The following is a 24,582-nucleotide window of genomic DNA, read 5'->3' on the forward strand; positions in this document are numbered from 1 at the left end:
TAATCTAAAGTATGCCCAGGATAACTATCACAATAAAGGCAAAGCCAAGAAACACAAAGGTAAGTAAAGTCTACACCAACCATCATGTTGGTCTTGAACACAGTGTAATGTATGTAATGTGCTCAATGTTTGTAAAATTGTAGGTGTTTATAATTATTATTTTTTCATTGAATATCTTGTGTTGGAATGTATGTTTATTTTACATTATGTGTGTTTGCAGTACTGAAGAACAGTATTTATACATCAGTATGTATATTCAGTATAAGTATGTTTACTAAATCCTGTTAAAGCCATAATACTCTGCTGTTTAACTGCTTTGAGCACTGTGAGCATTACAATACTGTTATTCTTTTATTATCAGTGGAGACATTAACCCTGACAACCCTTCAGTACATTATCATTGTAAATTATGACATTACTGGCAAATGTTTCAGACTAATCTTCTCTCCATTTATAGGAAAATCAACTCCTGCAGCAACTGATGAAGCTGTTTATTCTGAAGTTAAACCAGGAACATCTCTTGGTAATAATTCTGCCATGTTATGTGCAGACTGTAATGATTAATTCTACTGACTATATGTCATAATAGCATGTTGAAAGCATATTTTACATCTTGAATAACCCTATATGTCTGTTTTTTGTGGTTGTCTTTCAGGTCTGTAAAGACAGCTGTATGGACGAGGCCAAATAAATATGGTTAACAGCATTTTATATAACCATTGTGTGCAACTCTGCTATCCAAATATCAGCCATGCTCCATGTTTTGTACAGTTAATGTAATAGCAGATGATATAAAATAATTACATCATGTGGATTTAATACTCTCCTTTTTAGCAGAAAGTACAAGACTACTGAGGTTTATTCCCATTTAGTATTTATGCACTGTATCATTATTATCATTATTTTTACAGTTATTTTGTCACTTGATTTTAAAAACTTTGATTGCAGGCTGTTTTAAAAAGCAGCAGGAGGTATCAGTTTGAAATGTTTAAATGACATTACCCAGGTGGTACTGCAGCTTTAAAGTCAACATATTTTTCAGTGTTAGATGAAAAAGCTCCAGGATAGACGTCAACAATTACTTTTGTATATGTAATGAATTGCTATCAACTATTACATGTAACTTTTGCTGTTATTATACTGGAAAGTTTTCCTGTCTATTTACAAATGAATTTAGCGGTGGTGTATGTGCTTTATTTTTGTTAGGCATCAATAAACCTTTTTTCAGCAGTTAACAGTCAATGTTGTTTTTAATTGCTTTTTATATTTACATAATATATACTTTATATATTTATATAATTGAGTGAACTAGTGTTGTCATCTAATTGCACACTACCAAAGGTGTGAGTCCACATGTCTTTCCTAATATGAGCTGATCAGAGGGCAGACGCCAGAGAGAGTTGAGGAAGTAGAGAGGAGAGTGGTGCACTACTGATCCATATCTAATAATGAAAAGCTAAACATCAAATAACAAATGCACATTGCAATTAATGTTGACTGTTATGAATAAAGGTCAAACAATGAAGAGTCTCCCATTAAATAATGAATACAGAGATAGAACAGACATTAAATATGCAAGAATGAACCTCCACACAAATTAAATACAACTCCATCTTTTTATTTGAAGGTCTATGTGTAGCTTTCACCACTAGATGTCACAATTTCATTATTTGATGTTGGCCTTCATTATTTGTTGCTGCCACATTCATTGTTCATTGTGATGATTTGTTATTTGATGTGTGCTGTGTGCCCAACCTGTCAATCAAACCTGCCATCAAAGGCTCCACTCAATGCCTACAGAGCAGGAGTCCTGCAGCGGAGACTCTTGACCGACCGATGAAAATGAGGAAATAAAGTCTTTAGTTAAAGCTAAATGTATGTTGGGAACCAGATGACATGTTTCACACCTGGTTGACAGCAGATAGCAGACTGAGGTGATAGGGAGTGTTCAAGATATAAAACACAGTGAGAACTTTAATGTCAGATTTTCACAGGCTCACACCTCTGACTTTCTCTTGTATGATGTTTCAGATTGAGAAATAAATATTGACTGTCCACTTCCTCATGTCACCACCAGTCATAGTTGTATTCAAAGACAATCAGTTAAAAAACATTGTGTAATTACCATATTATATTCATATGCATTGCGCTTGACTCAATTTCTGCTACCTCCAAAAATATTTTCATTTGTCTTACTTTCTACCATGATTGCACATCCTGCACAGTATCAGACACCTCTTCTTTTCTGCTTACTGACACATTAGCTCTGGTGTGAATGTGATGACAACGCTGTTTAATTCAAAGCATCAGGTATGTGTTGCTATCAAAGTCACACATATTTATGCGTAAAGAGGAACTGGTAAGCAGACTCTCTGGCTTTGTGAAAAGAAACCCAGTATTTCTTTGGGCTGTGTTACCAACATGCCAGGCCGTTCCAGAGCCTGTTCTGTCAGCTCCACAGAGTCTCCGCTGCCCAGCGCCACAAAGACAAATGACAAGGTGATTGTTTTATGATTTGCGATACTACATGCCAAAAGGACAAGTGAGATGTTGGTCCAGCTGAGTGCTTACCAATGCTGTCTGTTTTGTCGTTGAAGTTCAGTAAGTCAGTAAAAATGTGAAAATCTATAGTCTATAAATGGAAGGGTTGAATTTTTTTGTAAATACTGCCCAACTTTGTAACTTATGCTGATGACACAGGTGGATTTGGTTGTTTGTCAGTACATTAAAGTATTAAATTAAGTAAATACCCATGCTTATCATAATTACATTGTAAAGTTTAACCTATATACATTACAGCCCAATATATGGTCTGGTTTCTGTTACAGAGTTTTTCCTAAAGAATATTCAGGGTCAGGTGTATAATTTAACATGTTATCTATGATCTTACCAGCATCATTCACACTGAATCTCATCTCCTTTCTAAAGAATTTTCAGCAAACTGTGTAATGATGCACAATGATATTAAAAGTATAAAATAAATATAAATATAATATAAATAAGTTTCCCCAAAATGGGAATATAGTGTGCACTACACTAATATGCAATAGTGTGCACTCTCATCTACACTACAGAGTGTAGATGAAAGTGCACACTGTATGAAAAGTTCTGAGGAAAGAAATGGACATTTAGTCAATCATCACGCTACTGTATTTCCTGCATGTCAAACCTACAGTCATCAATGTGAATACACCATGTCAACGGGTTTCTTTACTGAACCACTAGAAGAATTTGGCTGAAATATAAAAATCTGCAAAATGGTATCTGTGAGCAAAAAAGATAAGGAATACTTCTACATTATATACTACAGACGTAAAAATCTGGCATGATTTTATGAAAAAGTGCCACGAGTCTGTGATCGTAACAGTAGCTTCTGTTACAATAGCTTATGTAGAGATATTTTTCCTTTGAAGGGCCAGTGCCATTTTTGCATGTGGTCACCTTGTGGGTTTCAGGTCATGCATGTAACTGTGAACACTTAAATGAGTTGCACACAGAGCACAGACCTCTTCTGCAGAGGCATGTGCAAACGGAAGCAACACACTAACTAACTTGGAATTAACTGATTGCAAGAACGTATTTACCACATCATGTTGTAATATCTGACATGACATCTAACATGATGTGGTAAACTTTTTTTTGCTGGGGTTAACAAATGCAGACCCTAACCTCTACTCTCCACACATCTTGACCAGATATTTCCTTGCAGTGGCATATAGATATAATGTGTTAGCTAAAATGAATTCAGTGTATAGTTTGATTTAGCTTGAACATGTATTTTTTTGTCACTTGGCCGTAATTTTGCAAAACATCTAATTATCTCTAATAATTCAACTCAGTTTGCTCAATGTTTTTATCTCAGACCAGGTCAGACCGCATGTAAAATTAAACACGTCACAGCAGAGTTTACAAGACCAGAAGAGGAAACAGAAGTTATTCTTCTCCTTACAGAGATGGCCGGTGGTTGCCTTCGACGCTTTAGCTGCTTCTTGGCATACAGTGCTTTGCTGCTGCTTGGGGTTTCACTCCATGGTACGTACACCTCTGCTCTGTAGGTTTATGCCATTTTATGAGAGGTATTTATTTACCCAGTGCACTCTGACATGATCTTAGAATTGCACAAGTTAATTATGTAGCGTCAAGCTTGTAATATTTCCTGGATGTTTGCATGGGGAAGACACTTGCAGTCTTTGTATCTTGTGTGTTTGCTATTGCAGGAAAGCTACTTTTTTATTTTTAAGTGTGTGTTTTCAAATGTTGTTCTAATTCATTGCCTCATTGCCATTTATCTCCAAATATATATTTTAGTTGTAAGTTTAAAAAATAAAATCTTGGCAAATGTTTTTTTTTTTTCCTCACAAATCCTCATATTTAAACACAAAATAAATTATTTGTCAGTATATTCCCATCAATAAAAAACAATAAGACTTAGTAAAAATAAATAAATAAATAAATCTGAATAATTATTCTACACCTTAATTATCAGCCATTTTTGTAGTTTTTGTTGTTACTTCCTGTCATGCCTCAACAATGATATATTAAATTGAAGCCCAATTTTATTCTCTGTAAACAGTTGTGCCATGTTGTTTTTATGTTTCAGATGTGGAGGCTTCCAGTTGTGATTGTACCATCCATAAAAAAGTTGGAGACACTGTAGAGCTTCCGTCATGCTTACCAAGTAAAGGGGTCAACTCAGCATTTTGGATATATAACAATACAAAAGTTGCAGATAAGGATGCAGATGTAACTCATCCTCAGTTCAAGGGCAGAGTAGACCTAAACCGTACAGATTTCAGTTTAACAGTGAGAAGACTGACTCTTCAAGATTCTGGTGTTTTCAGTTTAGTCTCAGCGGTGAATGACACGCAAAGGCCCACAGTCTTCATCACTCTGCAAGTTCATAGTAAGATGCTTCTGTTTCTGTTAACCAAGTGACCTAATTAGTTTTAATTTACAACAGGTTATTTATTATTCATTCATGAATGTCATTCTGCAAGTGACACAAAAGGCCATTAGCATTAAATGTGGGTTGTGTCAGATATTAAAATCATATTTGTTGATTTAATAGAAGTACACCCTGCGACACAGGGTTGAACCTCTAAAAATGTATCATCACATTTTAGAAGCAGAGCTCTGTGATCTGTTACCTATTATGAATATGAAATGGCACTATATTGCCATTTGTTATACAAAACTTTTTACTATCATCATGTATGAATCCAAAAAGAAAAAAAAAGAAAGAAAATTTACTCTTTTGATAATATTTTGAAAGGGTTTAAAGTCGCTATCTGAGTTATGCCTGTCAAGTTTTCTGTTCTCATGCTGCACATATGTGGTTTATAATGTGACAGTTCCACCACAGATCTATGACTCAAAATATGTAATCATTTTTGAATCATTGGGCCATTGATTTCACAAGGAAGTCAAGTCAGGTCAATGTTTTTGTATAGCCCAATATCATAAATAAGAAATCTGCCTCAGGAGGCTTTACAATCTGTACAGCAATACAACATCCTTTAGCCTTATACCCTCAATTCAAATAAGGAAAAACTCCCTAAAAACCCTTTAAAAGGGAAAAAAATGGAAGAAACCTCAGAAAGAGCAATAGAGGAGGGACCGCTCTCTGAGGACGGACAGACATGCAACAGACTATGCGTGTACAAAATAGACAAAGAAGGAAGGAAGTAAACAAAAGCAGGCATCTCATTTCTAGCTGCTGACTGTATTTTGTCGTCTGAAATGATGACTGTTGCTAGCAGATTTCATGTAGCTCTGTGAGTGGGTTGAAAGCGTTGTATTCAGCTGACTTTTTAATGTTTTTATGATTTGTTTTTAAAACTAGAAGCCTGTAACATAGTGTTAAATATGCAATATGCAATATGATGGTTACATACTGGATATCATGCTAAAATATTGAGGCTAAAGCTGCAAGTACCAGACAAAAAGTCAGCATCTTCACCAGTTGATGATCCATGTAGAAGAAATGGAAGTGGAAGTCACATTGTTTGTTCAGAGTAAAGCTCGTTAGCTCTCGTATCACAATACTGTATTATAAATTAAAATGTTACTAAAATGTTATTTGTTCTAACATAACTCTGGGATGGTATGACAGCTTTTCTGCTGTGTTATCACCAGACTTGTATATAGCGAGGAATTGCCTTTGCTTCTTTCCTAAGAAAAAAAAAAATATATTGTGCTGATCATTTCCTTTTGTGGCCAGATAACATTCTGATGTCTTTAGCATCTTTAGCATCTTTGATCTAAGGCTCAAAATACTTCTTTGAGCAACTCCTGATCATTTTGTTTATTCAGATTTGTGATTTTTTGGGAGCTTTGGGAGCACATAGAGGTCAAAAACTTAGGTTTTCCAGGTAAACTGCATTTAATGGGGGTCACTAATGTGAATTCTCTGTTCTGTCGAAGAAATTCTGCTATACATGCATTTGTTGGTGTTTTATATGTACATGTATAATGGATTTGCAAAATTCTTAATATCTTATTCTCATTATCTTATTTTCTCTCTCTCTACTGCCTAATTAGAGCCCATAATGAAGCAGCCTATCCTGACTGTAAATTCCACCTGGCATGCTTCGAATGAATCCTGTACAGTTGTGCTGGAGTGCAGTGCAACCTCTGACAGAAAGGTCTCCTACAACTGGACCATGATGAACCAAACCAGTAGCGGCTCCCGGCTGCAGTACAATATCCAGCCAGAGGATGGAAACATCAATTTCACCTGCACGATTTTCAATTCTGTCAGTGTTTCTGTTTGAATATGTGATGTAGACTCAGATTAACCACCATAATAACGGTCAAGCCAACCATGACAAAGGTCAGTAGGTAGACAGCAACAGTCTGCTGTTGGAGGTTTATTTCAACAACTCAAGATTTTGGGGGGAGAAGCAGAAATTCAGACCATAGATGGATGTGTTGAGTTCAAATGTTGATTGACTTTGAACTTAGTTGGTTTATTCATACTGTAAATGTCAAATAATATAAATTATTTGATTATACTGTTTCTGAATAATGAGGCTGATAGAATACAGAATTTGTTTGATGTAATTGAAAAATGGATGTTCAACATTTTACTCATTGATGGGTTAAGATGAGTTTTTTCATTTGCTTTCTTGTTTTTTAGCTATAATATCATTACAACTGTTGTTGCTCTTTGGAGTGATAAGAAGGCAACACATTTGTAATTCAGGACTTCTTCATAAAACGACCAGATAGACACAAATCTACCACCAAAGTTCTGACCAAAGTTTATATCAAATTCAATATGCAGGCTATTAAACACACACACACATATGGGTGATTCTTCAATTAAGGGAGTTTTTCTGTCCCCAGGGTAGATTTTCAAGAAAAAAATGTTTTTTAGAAAAAACAATTATTGTATTTGTTAAGGTTAGGTTGTAGTAGCAATTAAAAAAATAACTGTGTCTCAATGATGACATTTTAATACTTTTTCAGTGTGTTGAAAATTCAAATGTGCAAGAATTTCACTGCTTTGGGCTTGTCCCCAGCCCAGACTTTTTGACATCCCCTCTATAATAAAGCAATAAAAAGTGCTAAATTCATTAAAACTTTACTTTGCATTTACATACAGGATGTACTGTTTACGCCTACACAGTAGAATTATACATGTGTATTTATGTATTTACACACACAACACCTACCTCATCACAATGCAGACACTGTTGATGCAAGAGCAGTGGGCATATACTGCATAACATGCACAAATAAACACAATAAAATGTTAAGCATGTTCATGACGTGATATGACTAAAGTCAATGATTTTTTGGTTCATGCATGTGCAGTAAATACTTATTGTTTATACCTTTTTTATTTGTAACATTTTCTAGGCACAAACCTTTGCACAAGACACAAGCTGATGTATTTCTGCAGTGGCCAGGAAGTGTTCATGTGTCAACGTTTATCAAACCAGTTGAAGTTCTCTGTGGTTTGCATACAAGGGAAGGAAACACAGGCAGGGTGAATTCTAAAGAAGTTGGAGAAAGTCTCATCTCATCTTCCATTTACCCGAAATGTAACTTCTCTCTTTCTCTTTCTGCTGCATTATTATTAAAGCAAAGTAGAAACATTTGTCAGACTCAGAGCAGCTGAGTGACAGAGTGTCAGTGCTGGATGTGAGGATGAGGTACACTTTGATCTGTATGCTGGGATTATTCTGTAAGTACATTACTGACTTTCTCTGTTTGCATGTCACAGATTAAAGAACATGTTCCTGAATAGTCAGAATTACAGAGTATCACTGGTTGAACCAGTTTCTCTGAGAGCTTGAACAGAGCACATTAATGGTTTTTAACTACAGAGTTGTTTTATAGGCCAGATGTTGTTTGGTGACTTGGCTCAGTTTAGATTGGAGGACTATATTAAATTTACTGCCAGATGATTGTTTTTTGCACAAATACTATACTGCACAAGGCTTGTAAATTGTTTAGGGTATTATGTATATGAGTTTTGAATTTCATGATTTTCTTATTTTATTTAACATATTTCATTTCAAGAGTTTTTTTCCTTTTATCTGTTTCCTCCCTATTTACTAACTTACAGTATATTGTCACAGAAATGTGTTAATCTATTAAACAATAGTTACCAATGCTGCAACTCCCTCTGTTTTTTGTTTGTTTGTTTTGTTTTGTTTGTTTTTTGTGTGTGTGATTTTGACTTTCTTCAATGTCGTTATGTCTGATGAAGTTTCAATCTTTATTTTAGTGCCGGATACACTCTTCTACGGACACTTTGAAGGTGACCAGATATTTTTGTTTATGTATTATACATAAATGTTTATCTCTTATTTATCACCCACTGTATTATATTGCTGTGTTTGTTACTTGTTTAGTGGGCATATCATTTATTATTACAGTAAGTGTGATTACAACTTGCTCTTAATCCATCTTAATCTTGAATCCTCATGGCACGCTTTAAAACTATTATATTTAGAAGTGACATCATATCATTAAGCTTAATTAAGACAAGAATGAAAATGCTTCTTGATGCTCAGTTTTATTTATAACATCTAAAGGCTGTCTGCTTATTACAGTATTTGTTTTAAAAATCAATATACAGATTTTAAATTGGTGGGATTTTTAGATTTTTTATTGAACAGACCTCAAAGACTGAGAGTCAGTTTTGTCATTTGAATATATTTGCTCCACTATTGTTGAGTTTGCTGTTTTATTGTATAAACATAATAAAGTTACTCAGTACCCTTCTACTACTTTATAATCCCAGCCGCTAAAGCAGAGCAGTAAGGGGCCCAACGCAGTCCAGTAACATGAACATGAACAGGTTGATACCATGGTCTAACCTCTCAGGGGTCACAGGTCAAACACCAGACACCCTGCCGTACAAATGATTAAAAGCTAAATTTAATTTTGCATTCAGGCCTATCACACTTACAGTATATCAGGATATTGTAAGCTAACTTGCTAGTGTGCTAGAACTTATTTTAAGAAATTGTCTTGTACTGTGATGTTTCCTATCAGGTACTATGGCAGAGGACCCATCAATGATTCATTACCGCCTGAAAAACAGCTCAATATGTCTTCATGTTAAAAAACCACCTCCATATCGACGTGGTCAGTGGATATTTGCTGGAAAAGTGATTGCTTCTCCTGACTTCATCAACCCCATTTACAGAGAAAAAGTGGATTATGAACCTAAGAACCTAAACTTGTGTGTGCGTGATCTGAATGAGACAAACAGTGGAATCTATAAAGTCTCATTCTATGACTCTGACTATACTGTTATCACTGAGTCTCACAAAGTCATTGTTCAAGGTAAGTTCTACACAGTACTTACTGGATCTGCTTTATGCATTCATACATTTCTGAATTTGGTAGATTCTCACACATTTCATGACAATAAGCATAAAATAATCTCATTATCTTGACATCATGAAAATGCAAAAATTGTTTTTTTCTCATTGCAACTTGTTATTAATTTTCTTGTATCTCACATATTAAATGTAAGACATGCTAAGTATACTCAATATATTGTGGTGTTTTTTCTTACTGGCAGCCAATGGAGGGTGCCATTAAATCATCTAATGACCAGTTTATTTATCTGCTGGCTGGGTGTTGCAGATGCTGTTCCCAGACCTGTGATCAGGATGTCAGTGCTGCACTCCAACCTGTCTGCTAGACTCTGCACCATCACAATTAACTGCTCCATCCAGGAAGACTGGTTGTGGTCTGTCTGTGATGAGGACGGTTGCAGAACATCTCAGAGATCACTCAGCAGGGTCAACATATCCATCTCCATTGACAACAGAACTATTGTCTGCAGTGGCAACAACCATGTCAGCACGAACAATGTTTCTGAAAGCGTAGAGGCAACGTGTAAGTATGACATGGTTGTTCTTAGTAGACTGTTTTGCTCATTTGTCGCTCATTAATTGACTGTACAGAGATTCATCTAAGTTTAATTCCAGAAAATATGGTTCTTTTATTTTTCACTTTGTAGCTTTAACATAACCTTGTCAATTTAATAAATCAGTTGTAAGCCATCAATAAAATTGATGGTTTCTTTTTGGTTGGAAACCTTTCTGCTAAAAATGTTTTTCTGTCTTTTCAGGCTTCAGTAAATCTAATCCTGAACTCAAAGAAGCATCACAACCACTCCTTGTAAGGGTGATAGTTATTGCAGTGTTTATAATCCTCTGTACATTTATTATCTTCATGGCTAAGAAGTGCTGTTCAACAGAAAATAATCACCATCAGGTAAGCTGCATTTACCAAAAAATATTTAAATTGATCTTTTTGATGGAACTTTGGGGATGTAAACATGGAAGGATTTGATGACGATTATTTGATGACAGGGTGATGTGTTTCTAGAGATGTTTCAAGAGACAAGGATGTGAAATTGAGTTTTACTTTAATGCTAGGAGGTGTCTTGTCAGAGTATGATAAAGGTTGTTAAAAGACTAAAACATATTTTGCTGGATTATTTCCACACACAGACATCTAATGCACAGTTGATGCAAATCCAGCCAGTGGAGATGCAGCCACAAGAGTCTCTACCTAGGCCCAGGGTCTCCACCTCTTCAAGTCAAGCTGATGTCACCTATGAAAATGAAGATGAGCCACATGTGCCAGCAAGACCAGCAACCAAATCATCAGCCTAGGGTAGGAATTGGGGTCCAGGCAAAGTCAGGAAGTAGATACTGTTTACAGCCTTTTACAGGCACCAACTGTGACGGCCTCTCTGGGCAAGAGTGACAACGGTGAGAATACGAAAGGATACAAGAAGATACAAGAGGCAACGGCTTCACAGACTGTCACTCTGGATGAGGCAGAGCACACCAGACAGATTGACACAGTGTACAGTGTATTGCAAAAACCAAAAAGTCTGAAGTCACAACACCATCAACAGGACAAACAAGATGTGGAGAAGCCAAAGATTCAAGATTCAAGAAGTTTATTATCATGTGCACAGTAAACGCAGGCAGTTACACCATACAATGAAATTCTTACTTTGCTAGTCCACCCTTCACGAAAAAAGTTAAATTAAGTTAAAATTTTAAATCACAAGTATTTAAGTTACATATAAGTTACAGTATTGCACAGTACAGTATTATGCAAAAAACAGTGATCCTGACTTGACCGAGCAACAGGTCATAAAAGTGTACTACATTATTGCAAATATTGCAAAGAGTGTAGAAAATTGTCATAAAGTGCACTATGTAAAGACATGAACACAACAGCTGAAAGAAGAATGTTATAAAGTATTCTATGAAAACCAGAATGGAGATATGGACATTTATGTAGTATTTACATTGGTGCATGCATCACTATATGCATTTGTTTTATACTTTTTAAAAAAATTTTTTTTTGGTATTTTGGTATCTGTTTTCTTTAAAATGTGTCTAAACATTATTGAGTTCTGTTTAAGAAGATAAACTTTTGTTGGAGCTCAATGTTTATATGTTTATATTTTCTGTAAAAAAAAAATCTGGGAATTATCAGTATTCTTATTCTTTTTTTAAAGTAAATCTAACAAAAATCAATAATAAATTGTCCTCTTCACTTTCACACACACTTTCTCACTTATAAATGCTTGCTATCATATTATTAAAGAGCCAAACATCAAATAATAAATATCAATATATAATGAAAATCTGAACATCAATTAACAATTACGAATTGCAATTAATGAAAAGCCAACTATTATGAATAGAAAGATCAAACAATAAAGAGTCTCTCGTTAAATAATGAATACAGAGGTAGAATACTGTAGTCATAAAAACATCTTTTTATTTGAAGGTCTGTGTCTAGCTTTCACCATTAAATGTCGCAATTTCATTATTTGATGTTGGCCTTCATTATTTATTGCTGCCACATTATTTGATGTGATGATTTGTTATGTGATGTGTGCTGTATATCCGGCCTGTCCTCTCTAGGAAAAAAACCCTCTCTAGAATTTAAAGGAGTCAAAAAGGCCTTAGAGGAAAACAAGACAAAAAGGCAAAAGGACTGTCAAAAGGACCAGCTCTCTCGAAGCCATCCTGGCCTTCACCTTTATATCAATACATCTCTGGCTTCTTACATTTCAGTATCCATATATGGTCATTCACCAAAACATCAACAGCTAACATTTACTTGCATTGCACGATGCAATGATACTTCTTTGTTTGTCAATCACAACACAATGCATAGAACTCTAGAATGTAAAATACTTCTACATTTTCAACCCCTTAACCGCTGAGGTTAAGCATATACGGGTGGTGCAGGAAACCACAGCTTTTTCGTGGGCCTCAGGTTCTCTACCAGTTTGTCTATTTCCAAGGTGATGGTTTGCACCTTGCATGAAAGTTCAGCACAGACTGTGCAAGTTCAGCACAAACAGTATAAGACATGTTTCCATGTATTAATTTATAACCAATTATATTTAAATCATTTTAGATCATTTTGTTAGAGGTAGGTCTGAGTGGAGTTTGTCTAGGCCACTTATAGTGGAGCTTTTACAAGTTAAAGCCGAATGTATCTTGTCAGTCAGATGACATGTTTCACACCTGGTTGACAGCAGATAGCAGATTGAGGTGATAGGTAGTGTTCAAGATGTAAAACACAGTGAGAACTTTAATGTCAGATTTTCACAAGCTCACTCCTCTGACTTTCTGTTGTATGATGTTTCAGATTAAGAAATAAATATCGACTGTCCACTTCCCCATGTCACCACCAGTCTTAGTTGTATTCAAAGACAGTCAGTTAAAAAAACATTCTGTAATTGCTATATTATATTCATATGCATTGCACTTGACTCAACTTCTGCTTCCCCTGAAAATATTTACAATTGTTTTAATTTCTGCCACCTAAAAATCTGATTGCACATCCTCCACAGTATCAGACATCTCTTCTTTTCTGCTTATTGGTGTAAATGTGATGACAGCAGTTTAATTCAAAGCATCATGTATGTGTTGCTATCAAAGCAACACATGATGTGTAAAGAGGAACTGGTGAGCTGGTTTATTTTTGTCATGCTGATAAGCAGAGGCTTGGTTTGTTTCCACAGACTTTAGTTGCTAAGTAAACTTCAAGTTTGCATTCCATACTCCACCCAAAGTCTAGGAAATGAAAAAAACACGGACTGTTTCTCCCTGACTGTCCAAGTGTTTCCTCTGCAAGCTCCATTTCACTCAGCTGCCCGTCAGACCAGCTGCTTCTTCTCACTTTAACCTGAATAACAAACCGGAGCTCGGTATGTTCTGCTGCACAGGTAGGAAACACCTCGGCTGACAGGATGTACCACTCTGTTTGGGGGGGGGGATCTTTTTGATTTATAACAGCAGTTGGCAACCAGCGTATTAGGTGCATTACTGCCATCTTCTGCTCCGGAGTGTGGACCAGAGATTAAATCCCACATATTAATCCTGTCTGTCTAATAAACTCAAAGAAAACTCTACTGCTCCACCCACTTGGCTGGTTTATTAAAGTTTTAACGCTGAGCTCCTGAACTCCTGTCTTCCTAAGTTCTTCCTTCATTTATTGTCTTTCTTGATCATACTTAGTACAATCTACGCTTGCATGCATAATAGTCTCCTCAGCCAGCTGGAAAAAAATATGTGCATATATCGGTATCGGCATCAGCAATCGGCTACAATGAGTTGGAAATATCAGCAAAAAATCCAATATTGTGCATCCCTAGTACAGGTAAATGACGGAAAACAACCATTACAACTTAACACCAGAGGTTTGTAACATGGCTGTTTTACCAAATCAAAGTTTTGACCACAGTTTATATCAAATTCAATATGCAGACTATTAAACACACACATATATACAGGATGTACTGTTTATGCCCACACAGTAGAATTACACATGTGTATTTATATATATACACACAACACCTACATCATCACAATGCAGGCACTGTTGATGCAAGAGCAGTGGGCATATACTGCATAACATGCACAAATAAACACACAATAAAATGTTAAGCATGATTATAATGTGATATAACTAAAGTCAATGTGGTTATGGTCCATGGATGTGCAATAATTACTTATAGTTAATGCCTTTTTTAAATTACATATTCCAGACACAAACATTTTGCACAAGAGACAAGCTAATTTATTTCTGCAGTGGCCAGGAAGTGTACATGTGTCAACGTTTGTTGCGGTCAACTAAAGTTGTCTGAGCTTTGTGTAAAAGGGAGGGAAGCAGAGGCAGACTAAACTCAAAAACTCAAAGCAAAGTCTCAGACTCAGAGCAGCTGAGAGACACAGAGTGTCAGTGCTGGATGTGAGGATGAGGTACACTTTGATCTGTGTGCTGGAATTATTCTGTAAGTACATGACTGACTTTCTATGTTTGCATGTCACAGATTAAAGAACATGTTCCTGAATAGTCAGAATTACAGAGTATCACTGGTTGAACCAGTTTCTCTGAGAGCTTGAACAGAGCACGCTTTTGGTTTTTAACTGCGGGGTTGTTTTATAGGCCAGATGTTGGTTGGTGACTTGGCTCAGTTTAGATTGAGGGACTGTTTTTTGAAGCAATTATTTTTGCATAAACACTGTGTGGCACAATGCATGTAAATTGTTTAAGGTATTGTTATGTATGTGGGTTTTGAATTTCATGATTTTCTTATTTTATTTTACATGTTTCTGTCACATCTTGCCTGGACTTAAGGTGGTTTTTTTGGTCTTATGTTGTGTTCTGTGGGGTCTCCTGGTTTTGCACGTTTGTTTAGTCCCTCGGTTCATCACTGCATCATTGGTTTGTTGGGTTGTGTGCTTGGGTTTGTGTTTGGTTTTGGATGGGTTGGTGTAGATGGCGTTGGGTTTGTTTTCTGGGTTTTTGTTCTGTTTCCCTTGTGTGTTCATGTACTCCTCCACACCTGCCCTGCATTTGGACTCGTTAGCCCTGCCCTGCTGTCTTCCCCACACCTGCCCTGTGTTAGCCTCGTCAGCCCTGCCCCGCTCCCTGTGTGTCCTCAGCCAATCAGCTCCCTGTATGTTCATTCCCCTCTCGAGTTCTCCACCCTGCACCTCATCTCCTTGTTAGTTCAGTTTCTTTAAGTTCTGGTTTTCTGTTCAGTCTTTGTTGGATCGTTTTGTGTTGTTCCTTCTGCTAGTTCTGTTCAGCCCTGTTTACCTGTCCGTGACCATCCACTATTAAGAGTTTGTTCATCATATCTGCATTCCGGTCTCTGCGTTTGGGTCCACTCCTGCATCTCCTGAGCCCTGACACTTTGAGCACTGTGAGCATTACAATACTGTTATTCTTTTATTATCAGTGGAGACATTAACCCTGACAACCCTTCAGTACATTATTATTGTAAATTATGACATTACTGGCAAATATTTTTAACTAATCTTCTCTCCATTTATAGGAAAATCATCTCCTGCAGCAACTGATGAAGCTGTTTATTCTGAAGTTAAACCAGGAACAGCTCTTGGTAATAATTCTGCCATGTTATATGCAGACTGTAATGATTAATTCTACTGATCATTAAATGGATTATATGTCATAATAGCATGTCGAAAGCATATTTTACATCTTGAATAACCCTATATGTCTGTTTTTGTGGTTGTTTTTCAGGTCAGTAAAGACAGCTGTATGGACAAGGCCAAATAAATATGGTTAACAGCATTTTATATAACCATTGTGTGCAACTCTGCTATCCAAATATCAGCGATGCTCAATGTTTTGTACAGATAATTTAATAGCAGATGATATAAAATACTTACATCATGTGGATTTAATACTCTCTTTTTTTGGCAGAAAGTACAAGTCTACTGAGGTTTATTCCCATTTAGTATTTATGCACTGTAGTATTTTTATTTTTACAGTTATTTTGTCACTTTATTTTAAAAACTTTGATTGCAGGCTGATTCAAAAAGCAGCAGGAGGTATCAGTTTGAAATGTTTAAACAACATTACCCAGGTGGTACTGCAGCTTTAAAGTCAGCATATTTTTCAGTGTTAGATGAAAAAGCTCCAGGATGGACGTCAACAATTACTTTTATATACGTAATGAACTGCTATCAACTATTAAATGTAACTTTTGCTGTTATTATACTGGAAAGTTTTCCTGTCTATTTACAAATGAATTTACTGGTGCTGAATGTGCTTTATTTTTGTTAGGCATCAATAAATTTTTTTCTGCAGTAAACAGTCAGTGGTGTTTCTAAATGCTTTTTATATTTACATAATATATACTTTATATATTTATATAATTGAGTGAACTAGTGTTGTCATCTAATTGCACACTACCAAAGGTGTGAGTCCACATGTCTTTCCTAATATGAGCTGATCAGACGCCAGAGAGAGTTGAGGAAGTAGAGAGGAGAGTGGTTCACTACTGATCCATATCTAATAATGAAAAGCTAAACATCAAATAACAAATGCACATTGCAATTAATGTCGACTGTTATGAATAGAAAAGTCAAACAATTAACAGTTAACCATCAAATAATTAGTACAGAGGTGGAATGGTCAATATTTTTATCTCTTTATTTGAAGGTCTATGTGTAGCTTTCACCAGTAGATTTCACTATTTCATTATTTGATGTTGGCCTTCATTATTTATTGCTGCTACATTCATTGTTCAATGTGATGATTTGTTATTTGATGTGTGCTGTGTGCCCGGCCTGTCAATCAAACCTGCCATCAAAGACTCCACTCAATGCCTACAGAGCAGGAGTCCTGCAGGGGAGACTCTCAACCAACTGATGAAAATGAGGAAATGAGTCTTTAGTTAAAGCTAAATGTATGCTGTCAGCCAGATGACATGTTTCACACCTTGTTGACAGCAGATGGCAGACTGAGGTAATAGGGATAGTTCAAGATGCAAAACACAGTGAGAACTTTAATGTCAAATTTTCACAAGCTCACCCCTCTGACTTTCTGTTGTATGATGTTTCAGATTGAGAAATAAATATTGACTGTCCACTTCCACATGTCACTACCAGTCATAGTTGTATTCAAAGACAGTCAGTTAAAAAACATTCTGTAATTACTATATTATATTCATATGCATTGCACTTGACTCAATTCCTACTACCTCCCAAAATATTTTACCATCTAAAAATATGATTGCACATCCTGCACAGTATCACACACCTCTTCTTTTCCGTGTATTAACACATTAGCTCTGGTGTGAATGTGATGACCACACATCAAATATGTGTTGCTATTGCAGCAACACATATTTATGTGTAGAGAGGAACTGGTAAGTTGGTTTGTTTTCGTCATGCTGATAAGCAGTGGCTTGTTTTTTCTACTCAAGCTCTATTTGTTAAGTAAACTGTGTAACACAATGGTGCAAAATGTGCAACAGTTTATTTTTAAAGTATTTTATTTTTGATTTGTTTTCCCTTTATGCATTTAATTTCTGAAAAACAGCAAACTAAATGCATAAACACAGAAATGAGAACAGGTAAATGACAGTAAACAGAAGCAGCCTTTATAACCTAATACCAGAGGTTTGTAACATGGCTGTTTTTAGAAATGAGTCTTGACATTTGGTTTCTGTTTGAATATGTGATGTAGACTCAGATTAACCACCATAATCACGGTCAAGCCAACCATGACAAAGGTCAGTAGGTAGACAGCAACAGTCTGCTGTTGGAGGTTTATTTCAACAACTCCAGATTTTTGGGGAAGAAGCAGAAATTCAGACCATAGATGGATGTGTTGAGGTCAAATGTTGATTGACTTTGAACTTAGTTGGTTTATTCATACTGTAAATGTCAAATAATAGAAATTATTTGATTATACTGTTTCTGAATAATGAGGCTGATAGAATACAGAATTTGTTTGTTGTAATTGAAAAATAGATGTTCAACATTTTACTCATTGATGGGTTAAGATGAGTTTTTTCATTTGCTTTCTTGTGTTCTAAGCTATAATATCATCACAACTGCTGTTGCTCTTTGGAGTGATAAGAAGGCAACACATTTGTAATTCAGGACTTCCTCATAAAACGACCAGATAGACACAAATCTACCACCAAATAAAAAGAGTAAATTAGAGTAAATAAAAAGTTCTGACCACAGTTTATATCAAATTCACTATGGAGACTATTAAACACACACATACACATACACAGGACATAGTGTCCAAGAATACACAATAGAATTATACGTGTTTATTTATATACACACGCAACACCTACCTCATCACAATGCAGACATTGTTGATGCAAGAGCAGTTGCTGCAGTTACTGCATAACATACACAAATAAACACAATAAAATGTTAAGCATGTTTATGATGTGATATGAATAAAGTCAATGATTGTATGGTTAATGGATGTGCAGTAAATACTTATTGTTTATACATTTTTTATTCATAACATTTTCCAGGCACAAACCTTTGCACAAGACACAAGCTGATGTATTTCTGCAGTGACCAGGAAGTGTAAACGTGTCAACGTTTATCAAACCAGTTGAAGTTGTCTGTGGTTTGCATACAAGGGAAGGAAACACAGGCAGGCTAAATTTTAAAGAAGTTGAAGAAAGTCTCATCTCATCTTTCATTTACCTGGAATGTAACTTCTCTCTTTATCTTCCTGCTGCATTATTATTAAAGCAAGGTAGAAACATTTGTCAGACTCAGAGCAGCTGAGTGACAGAGTGTCAGTGCTGGATGTGAGGATGAGGTACACTTTGATCTGTGTGCTGGGATTATTCTGTAAGTACATTACTGACTTTCTCTGTTTGCATGTCACAGATTAAAGAACATGTTCCTGAATAGTCAGAATTACAGAGTATCACTGGTTGAACCAGTTTCTCTGAGAGCTTGAACAGAGCACGCTTATGGTTTTAACTACAGGGTTGTTTTATAGGCCAGATGTTGTTTGGTGACTTGGCTCAGTTTAGATTGAAGGACTGTGTTAAATTTACTGCCAGATGATTGTTTTTGCATAATGTAAATGTGAATTGTTTAAAGTATTGTTATGTATGTGGGTTTTGAATTTCATGATTTTCCTATTTTATTTTAAATAGTTGTTTCCTTCCTGCTTTCTAACTTACTGTATATAGACTATATATGGTTTTAAATATCTTTATTATGCTTTGACCTTTTTTCAGTTTGATTAAGTTTGATGAAGTTTCAATCTTTATTTTAGTGATGAATACACTCTTCTACGGACACTCTGAAGGTGACCAATTATTTTTTATTTATATATTTTACATAAATATTTATCTCTTATTTATCACCTGCTGTATTAATCTTAATCACCCTTTTGTGTTTATATTTTATCATGTATGTATCATTTTACTCCATGTATCAATACAAATTCAGAAATGACTTGATTAATGCAGAATTGCTTATTCCTCAAAACTATATATATTTTGGTCTTTATCATTTCTGGGCAGATTTGTATGTTTATATAATGAGACCAGATGTTGTTCTGACCCTTGAGACAAATTGTATATTTACTAAAGAGTTTGTTAACTTCATACAGATGAGTTTTCTCTTCATGCATTCATCTGATAATCTTAACGTTCATCATTAACAGGGCAGGGTGATGACTCAGCAGAGGACACTGGTGAGTCTGATGTGGAGAAAGGATCATCTGCAGGTGCAGTCAATTACAACAGTCATTACAACTTCATTCATTATTACACTGGAGGTGATTACAGGTCGACATGCAGTTCAAATGATCTCACTTACTTTGGGTAGTGACATGTGTGCTGGCTGCCACAGTGTCTTTTTACATCATCTTATAATTGTGATCATTGATTGTGAAAACCAAGTGCAGGACCAGCCTGTATGAGCAATATTCCTCTTATAATTATAATATCTTATAATTGTGAAACTAATGTAGCAAACAGGTGAGTGTGGAGCTGCTTTTAAGAAATTGGGACATAAAATCATTTAGTGGGCATATCATTAATTATTACAGTAAGTGTGACTACAACTTCCTCTTAATCCAATTTAATGCTGAATTCTCACAACACACTTTAAAACCATTATATTTAATAGTGATATCATATTGCTACTAAATAACTAATTTTGTCACATCTTTGTTTATATGAAATGTATAATAATTTACAGTAGTTGAGATGATTAATGAAACAAGACTACACCTCTGTTGCACAGATGATGATGTGATCCTGGAAAGTCCTGAATTCACATTGTTTGAAGGAGACTCAGTGACTCTGTGCTGTAGACATCGTACTCCTGGATATGAGAAGAAAGCCACCTTCTACAGAAATGGATCATCTCTTGAAACATACACAAACTATCAACCACGTAGAATATCAGACACCGCTGTAGAAATGACCATTTATTCAGTATCAGTGTCAGACAGAGGTTTTTATAAGTGTAAGTTTGATGAGGGGACAGAATCCAGAGAGAAAGAACTACAAGTTAAAGGTAAGTAGCTTTCATACTGTGATGAAAAAGATGTTCACAAAATAATCTTAACTCAAAATGTCCACTTAGCTTTTCTCAGCTCTTAACTGCATTTCACTTTATTCATTCGGCAAAGATTTTTTTTTTTGTCTTAAATGTTTTCATACTTCTTCTTCTGGAGTGCTGAACAACAAGTGAATCTTTTATCTGCCTTCACCTAACCAGTCACTAAACAAAAGAGAGAAACTGACGTCATATTGTTTGACTTCTGTGAACTAAAGTCTTCAATTTCATGCAGATTTTGTCACAAGGGTACGGGAGGCTGAGAGAGTTTAATGTACTGCAACTTAAGATTCACATGTAAATGTAGCAGAAAACACACAAGCATGTGAAGAAAACACATATGCAGCATTTAGAAAGACAAGTTGGAGTTTATGAACATAAACATTTTCAAACAGAGAGTCTAAATTCATTTGAACATTGAGTTATACATAATTTGAGACAGATGTTTCCTTTGTGTTCTGTAAAAATGTAAATACATTCTTAATGACATGTTCATTACAGTAATTTCTTTGTTTTATTGTTTTTCTAAACTTAACAGCACGTAGACGCAAGATCACACTGAGAGCAGACAGGAACATCATACCAGTACAGGGAAGTGTGACACTGACCTGCAATATGGAGGACTCTACTGGCTGGAAATATGTCTGGTACAGACATACCTCAGCAGATTCTGAAAAAACTCCTCATCAGACAGCAGAAGCTGATGAATCAGACAGTATCAGTATCTCACATGGAGGCATTTACACCTGCAGAGGATGGAGAACAGAACCAGATGTCATCACACCTGAAAGTGATGAAGTCACCATCGAGGAAACAGGTGAGTTAAGTCATTTGTTGTGAAATAAAACAACTTATATTCTTTAAATTTAATTCTTAAACAGTGTCTGAAGTGTGGAAGAGAATCATATGTGGTAACAAGAACCATAATGAATGGATGATTTAGTCCAGTACCTCTTAGCTCTCTGAAGGAAGTTTGAAAATATCTGAAATCCTTTATCATGGTAATAATACAACATTTGTTTGACACTTCAGTTTATTTACAGACACAATAAAGGAGTTGAGGGTTCTTCACTAATGCTGCTCAGTTTTACTTATAAATGTTTTGAAAACACATGACTGCTTAATGCAGTATTATTTATGGACTTTTCCTTGACGCTGAATATCATTTAACACAATGTTTCAGCTGAAATGGTTTTAGCTTGTTTCAGTCTAGATTTTAAATTGGTGAGGTGGCTTTTAGATTATTTTACTGAGTATATTTTAAAATGATCAGAGTCAGTGATGGCAGGTAAGATTCTTTACTCCAGTGGCTCCCCCGAGTGGTGAGTCCTTTCTCTGCATGAGAACAGACACATCATTAAATTTGCTGACAGTACTGTGATCCTCAGTTTATTACTTGACCAACTTTTCCCCCCTGATACAAATCTTTTCTTCAGGTGAATGTTTATAAGAAATATGGCTGTGAACAAACTGTCCTGGAATGCAAATAAAATCTATTCACACCAAATCTCAACAACATTTGTTTTTATTGTATTAACTTGAATTCTTAACACTGAATAAAAGGTTCTTATTATTGTTCATAAAAAATTGAATTTAATTTTCTTTTTTAAATCCAGTAATCTGCCTGCTTGGTAACCTAGACAGCAAAGATGCAACTACATGGGATTATTAAACTGTTCCCCAAAATGACAAATGTTGAACAGTCAAGTCTCTCTGCACTGTGAGATAAATGCATCCTGTAAAAGTTTAGTTTCAGGTGTTCTGAAGGACTGTTGTCCTCAGTAAGACCTGTTTATCTGACAAACATGTGACTGCAAAGCTCTTTTCATACTACTTTACTTTTCTGTTTGAACAGTTTCTAATAGGTGGGCTGTTGTGACTCTGCAACCCAACTGGCCTCTGATATACAGTGGTGAGACAATCACTGTCAGATGTGAGATCCAGGGAGGTGCAGACACTCAATGGGAATATGAATGGAGAATAAACAACTTGGACACACGTTTGAAACATAAGGAATTCAAGATTAGCAGTGCTTCTGTTTCCCACAGTGGAGAATACAGATGTAAAGGTAGAAAGAACTTGTATTCATCAACAGAGTGGAGTGATGCCATCACATTGACAGTATCATGTAAGTCAAACCATCTGTCATTCATATTCAAAATGGCTTGTTTTTCATTTCAATCTATGTAAGAAAGATAACAGAAAATATTTTCTCAAGGCCCAACAGTGATATACAATATATGAACATTTAGCATCATGTAACAAATTCAAACTGATATAAAGAAACTTACTGAGTAGTAGGAGATGAAACCTGGAACAAAGGTGATGACGACTCAATGAAAAGACATTGATGGACAATATACAAAAATGCAGAAATAGTAGATCAAAATAAGAGACTGTCCTTCCTGGAGGACTTGTTGGAAAATAAATACTTGGACATTCTACAACAAAACCTCCCTTGAACAGTGATTTAAAAGCTTCTAAGAAACTGAAGTTGAAAACTTTGCGGCTTTTTGCTCTGTCACGTAGCATCTGACTAGCTTAGCTGCAGTTTAGACAGGATCCAGTTAAACCTGAACTTGCAGGAGTTGAAAATGCAGCTGCTAAACTGAACCTGATGTTCTGTCAAAACAAGCAGAGCTTCAGCTGAACTGCAGCTAAACTGGATGTATGATGAAGTTATCCTAACTTTTGCCCAACGTATGTGTTTCAGAGGAATGTAACATCATAATGATCTGTGTAACTGTCTGACTTCTGTCAGCAGCTAAAAAAGCCTCAGTTTAATTTTTTTTTTTTAATTTGGCTGTTTCAAACTATAATGAAATGACAAAAAATGTAAATGACACACAGACCTACAGACATCATTTGAGGCACTAAACTTTTTATGACATTCAGTTGCGCAAATATTTTCCATAACCTCAAACAACTGTGAGATGGACTCCCAGAAAAATATTATTTTATTGTAAATCCTGTCTCCTTTCCCCAGTTGCAATAGGCTAAAATAGTTTTGCTTATATTATAACTTAATATTATGGCAGTGTAATGCTGCCACCATGATACAAATATTTTCTCAGTTTCTCAATATAACAAGAAAGCAAAAGATCAGAAGTAATTGGACACTTGGCTGCTAATTGTTTCTTTGGCAGCTGTATGTCAAAAGAGTTCACATGTACAGTGACAAACACACAGAAGAGTGAAAACACAAACATTAAGAAAAACGTGCTGCAAATCCAGAGATACTACAAACTGCAAAACACATACAAAAGTGAAAGCACAAACAGTAAAGGAAATGTGCTCTTAAAAAATAAAAGAAATGCTGTAAGAACTTAATTCTTAATGCTGAATAAGAAGGTTCTGATTCTTGTTCATCAAAAATTTAATTTAATGAATCTTTTAAAAATTTCCAGTAATCTGTCTACTTGGTAACCTAGACAGCAAAGATGCAACAACATTGGATTATTAAACTGTTCCCCAAAATGACTGATGTTGAACAGTCAAGTCTCTCTGCACTGTGAGATAAATGCACCCTGTAAAAGTTTAGTTTCAGGTGTTCTGGAGGACTGTTGTCCTCAGTAAGACCTGTTTATCTGACAAACATGTGACTGCAAAGCTCTTTTCATACTACTTTACTTTTCTGTTTGAACAGTTTCTAATAGGTGGGCTGTTGTGACTCTGCAACCCAACTGGC

General features: G+C 35.6%; 2 protein-coding genes and 1 long non-coding RNA gene across 3 annotated transcripts in view; all 3 read left to right on the forward strand.

Annotated features, from left to right (window-relative positions):
* Positions 1 to 24,582, forward strand: part of LOC121890086 — a 364,377-nt gene that overhangs the window by 248,014 nt on the left and 91,781 nt on the right. The window lies entirely within an intron of this gene.
* On the forward strand, positions 2,406 to 11,941 carry LOC121890095 (SLAM family member 9-like). The gene is made up of 9 exons (XM_042402375.1): positions 2,406 to 2,499; positions 3,863 to 4,032; positions 4,601 to 4,903; positions 6,541 to 6,755; positions 7,864 to 8,191; positions 8,738 to 8,770; positions 9,511 to 10,365; positions 10,601 to 10,746; positions 10,986 to 11,941. The coding sequence occupies exons 1-5, from the start codon at positions 2,492 to 2,494 to the stop codon at positions 7,891 to 7,893; spliced, it is 726 nt and encodes a 241-aa protein (XP_042258309.1). The 5' UTR covers positions 2,406 to 2,491; the 3' UTR covers positions 7,894 to 8,191; positions 8,738 to 8,770; positions 9,511 to 10,365; positions 10,601 to 10,746; positions 10,986 to 11,941.
* Positions 19,075 to 20,059, forward strand: LOC121890105. Its single transcript, XR_006093692.1, has 3 exons — positions 19,075 to 19,163; positions 19,600 to 19,632; positions 19,993 to 20,059. It is a non-coding gene; the product is annotated as an uncharacterized LOC121890105 (long non-coding RNA).

The sequence above is a fragment of the Thunnus maccoyii genome, chromosome 22 (assembly GCF_910596095.1).
Source record: "Thunnus maccoyii chromosome 22, fThuMac1.1, whole genome shotgun sequence".
In the NCBI taxonomy this organism is placed as follows: Eukaryota; Metazoa; Chordata; class Actinopteri; order Scombriformes; family Scombridae; genus Thunnus; species Thunnus maccoyii.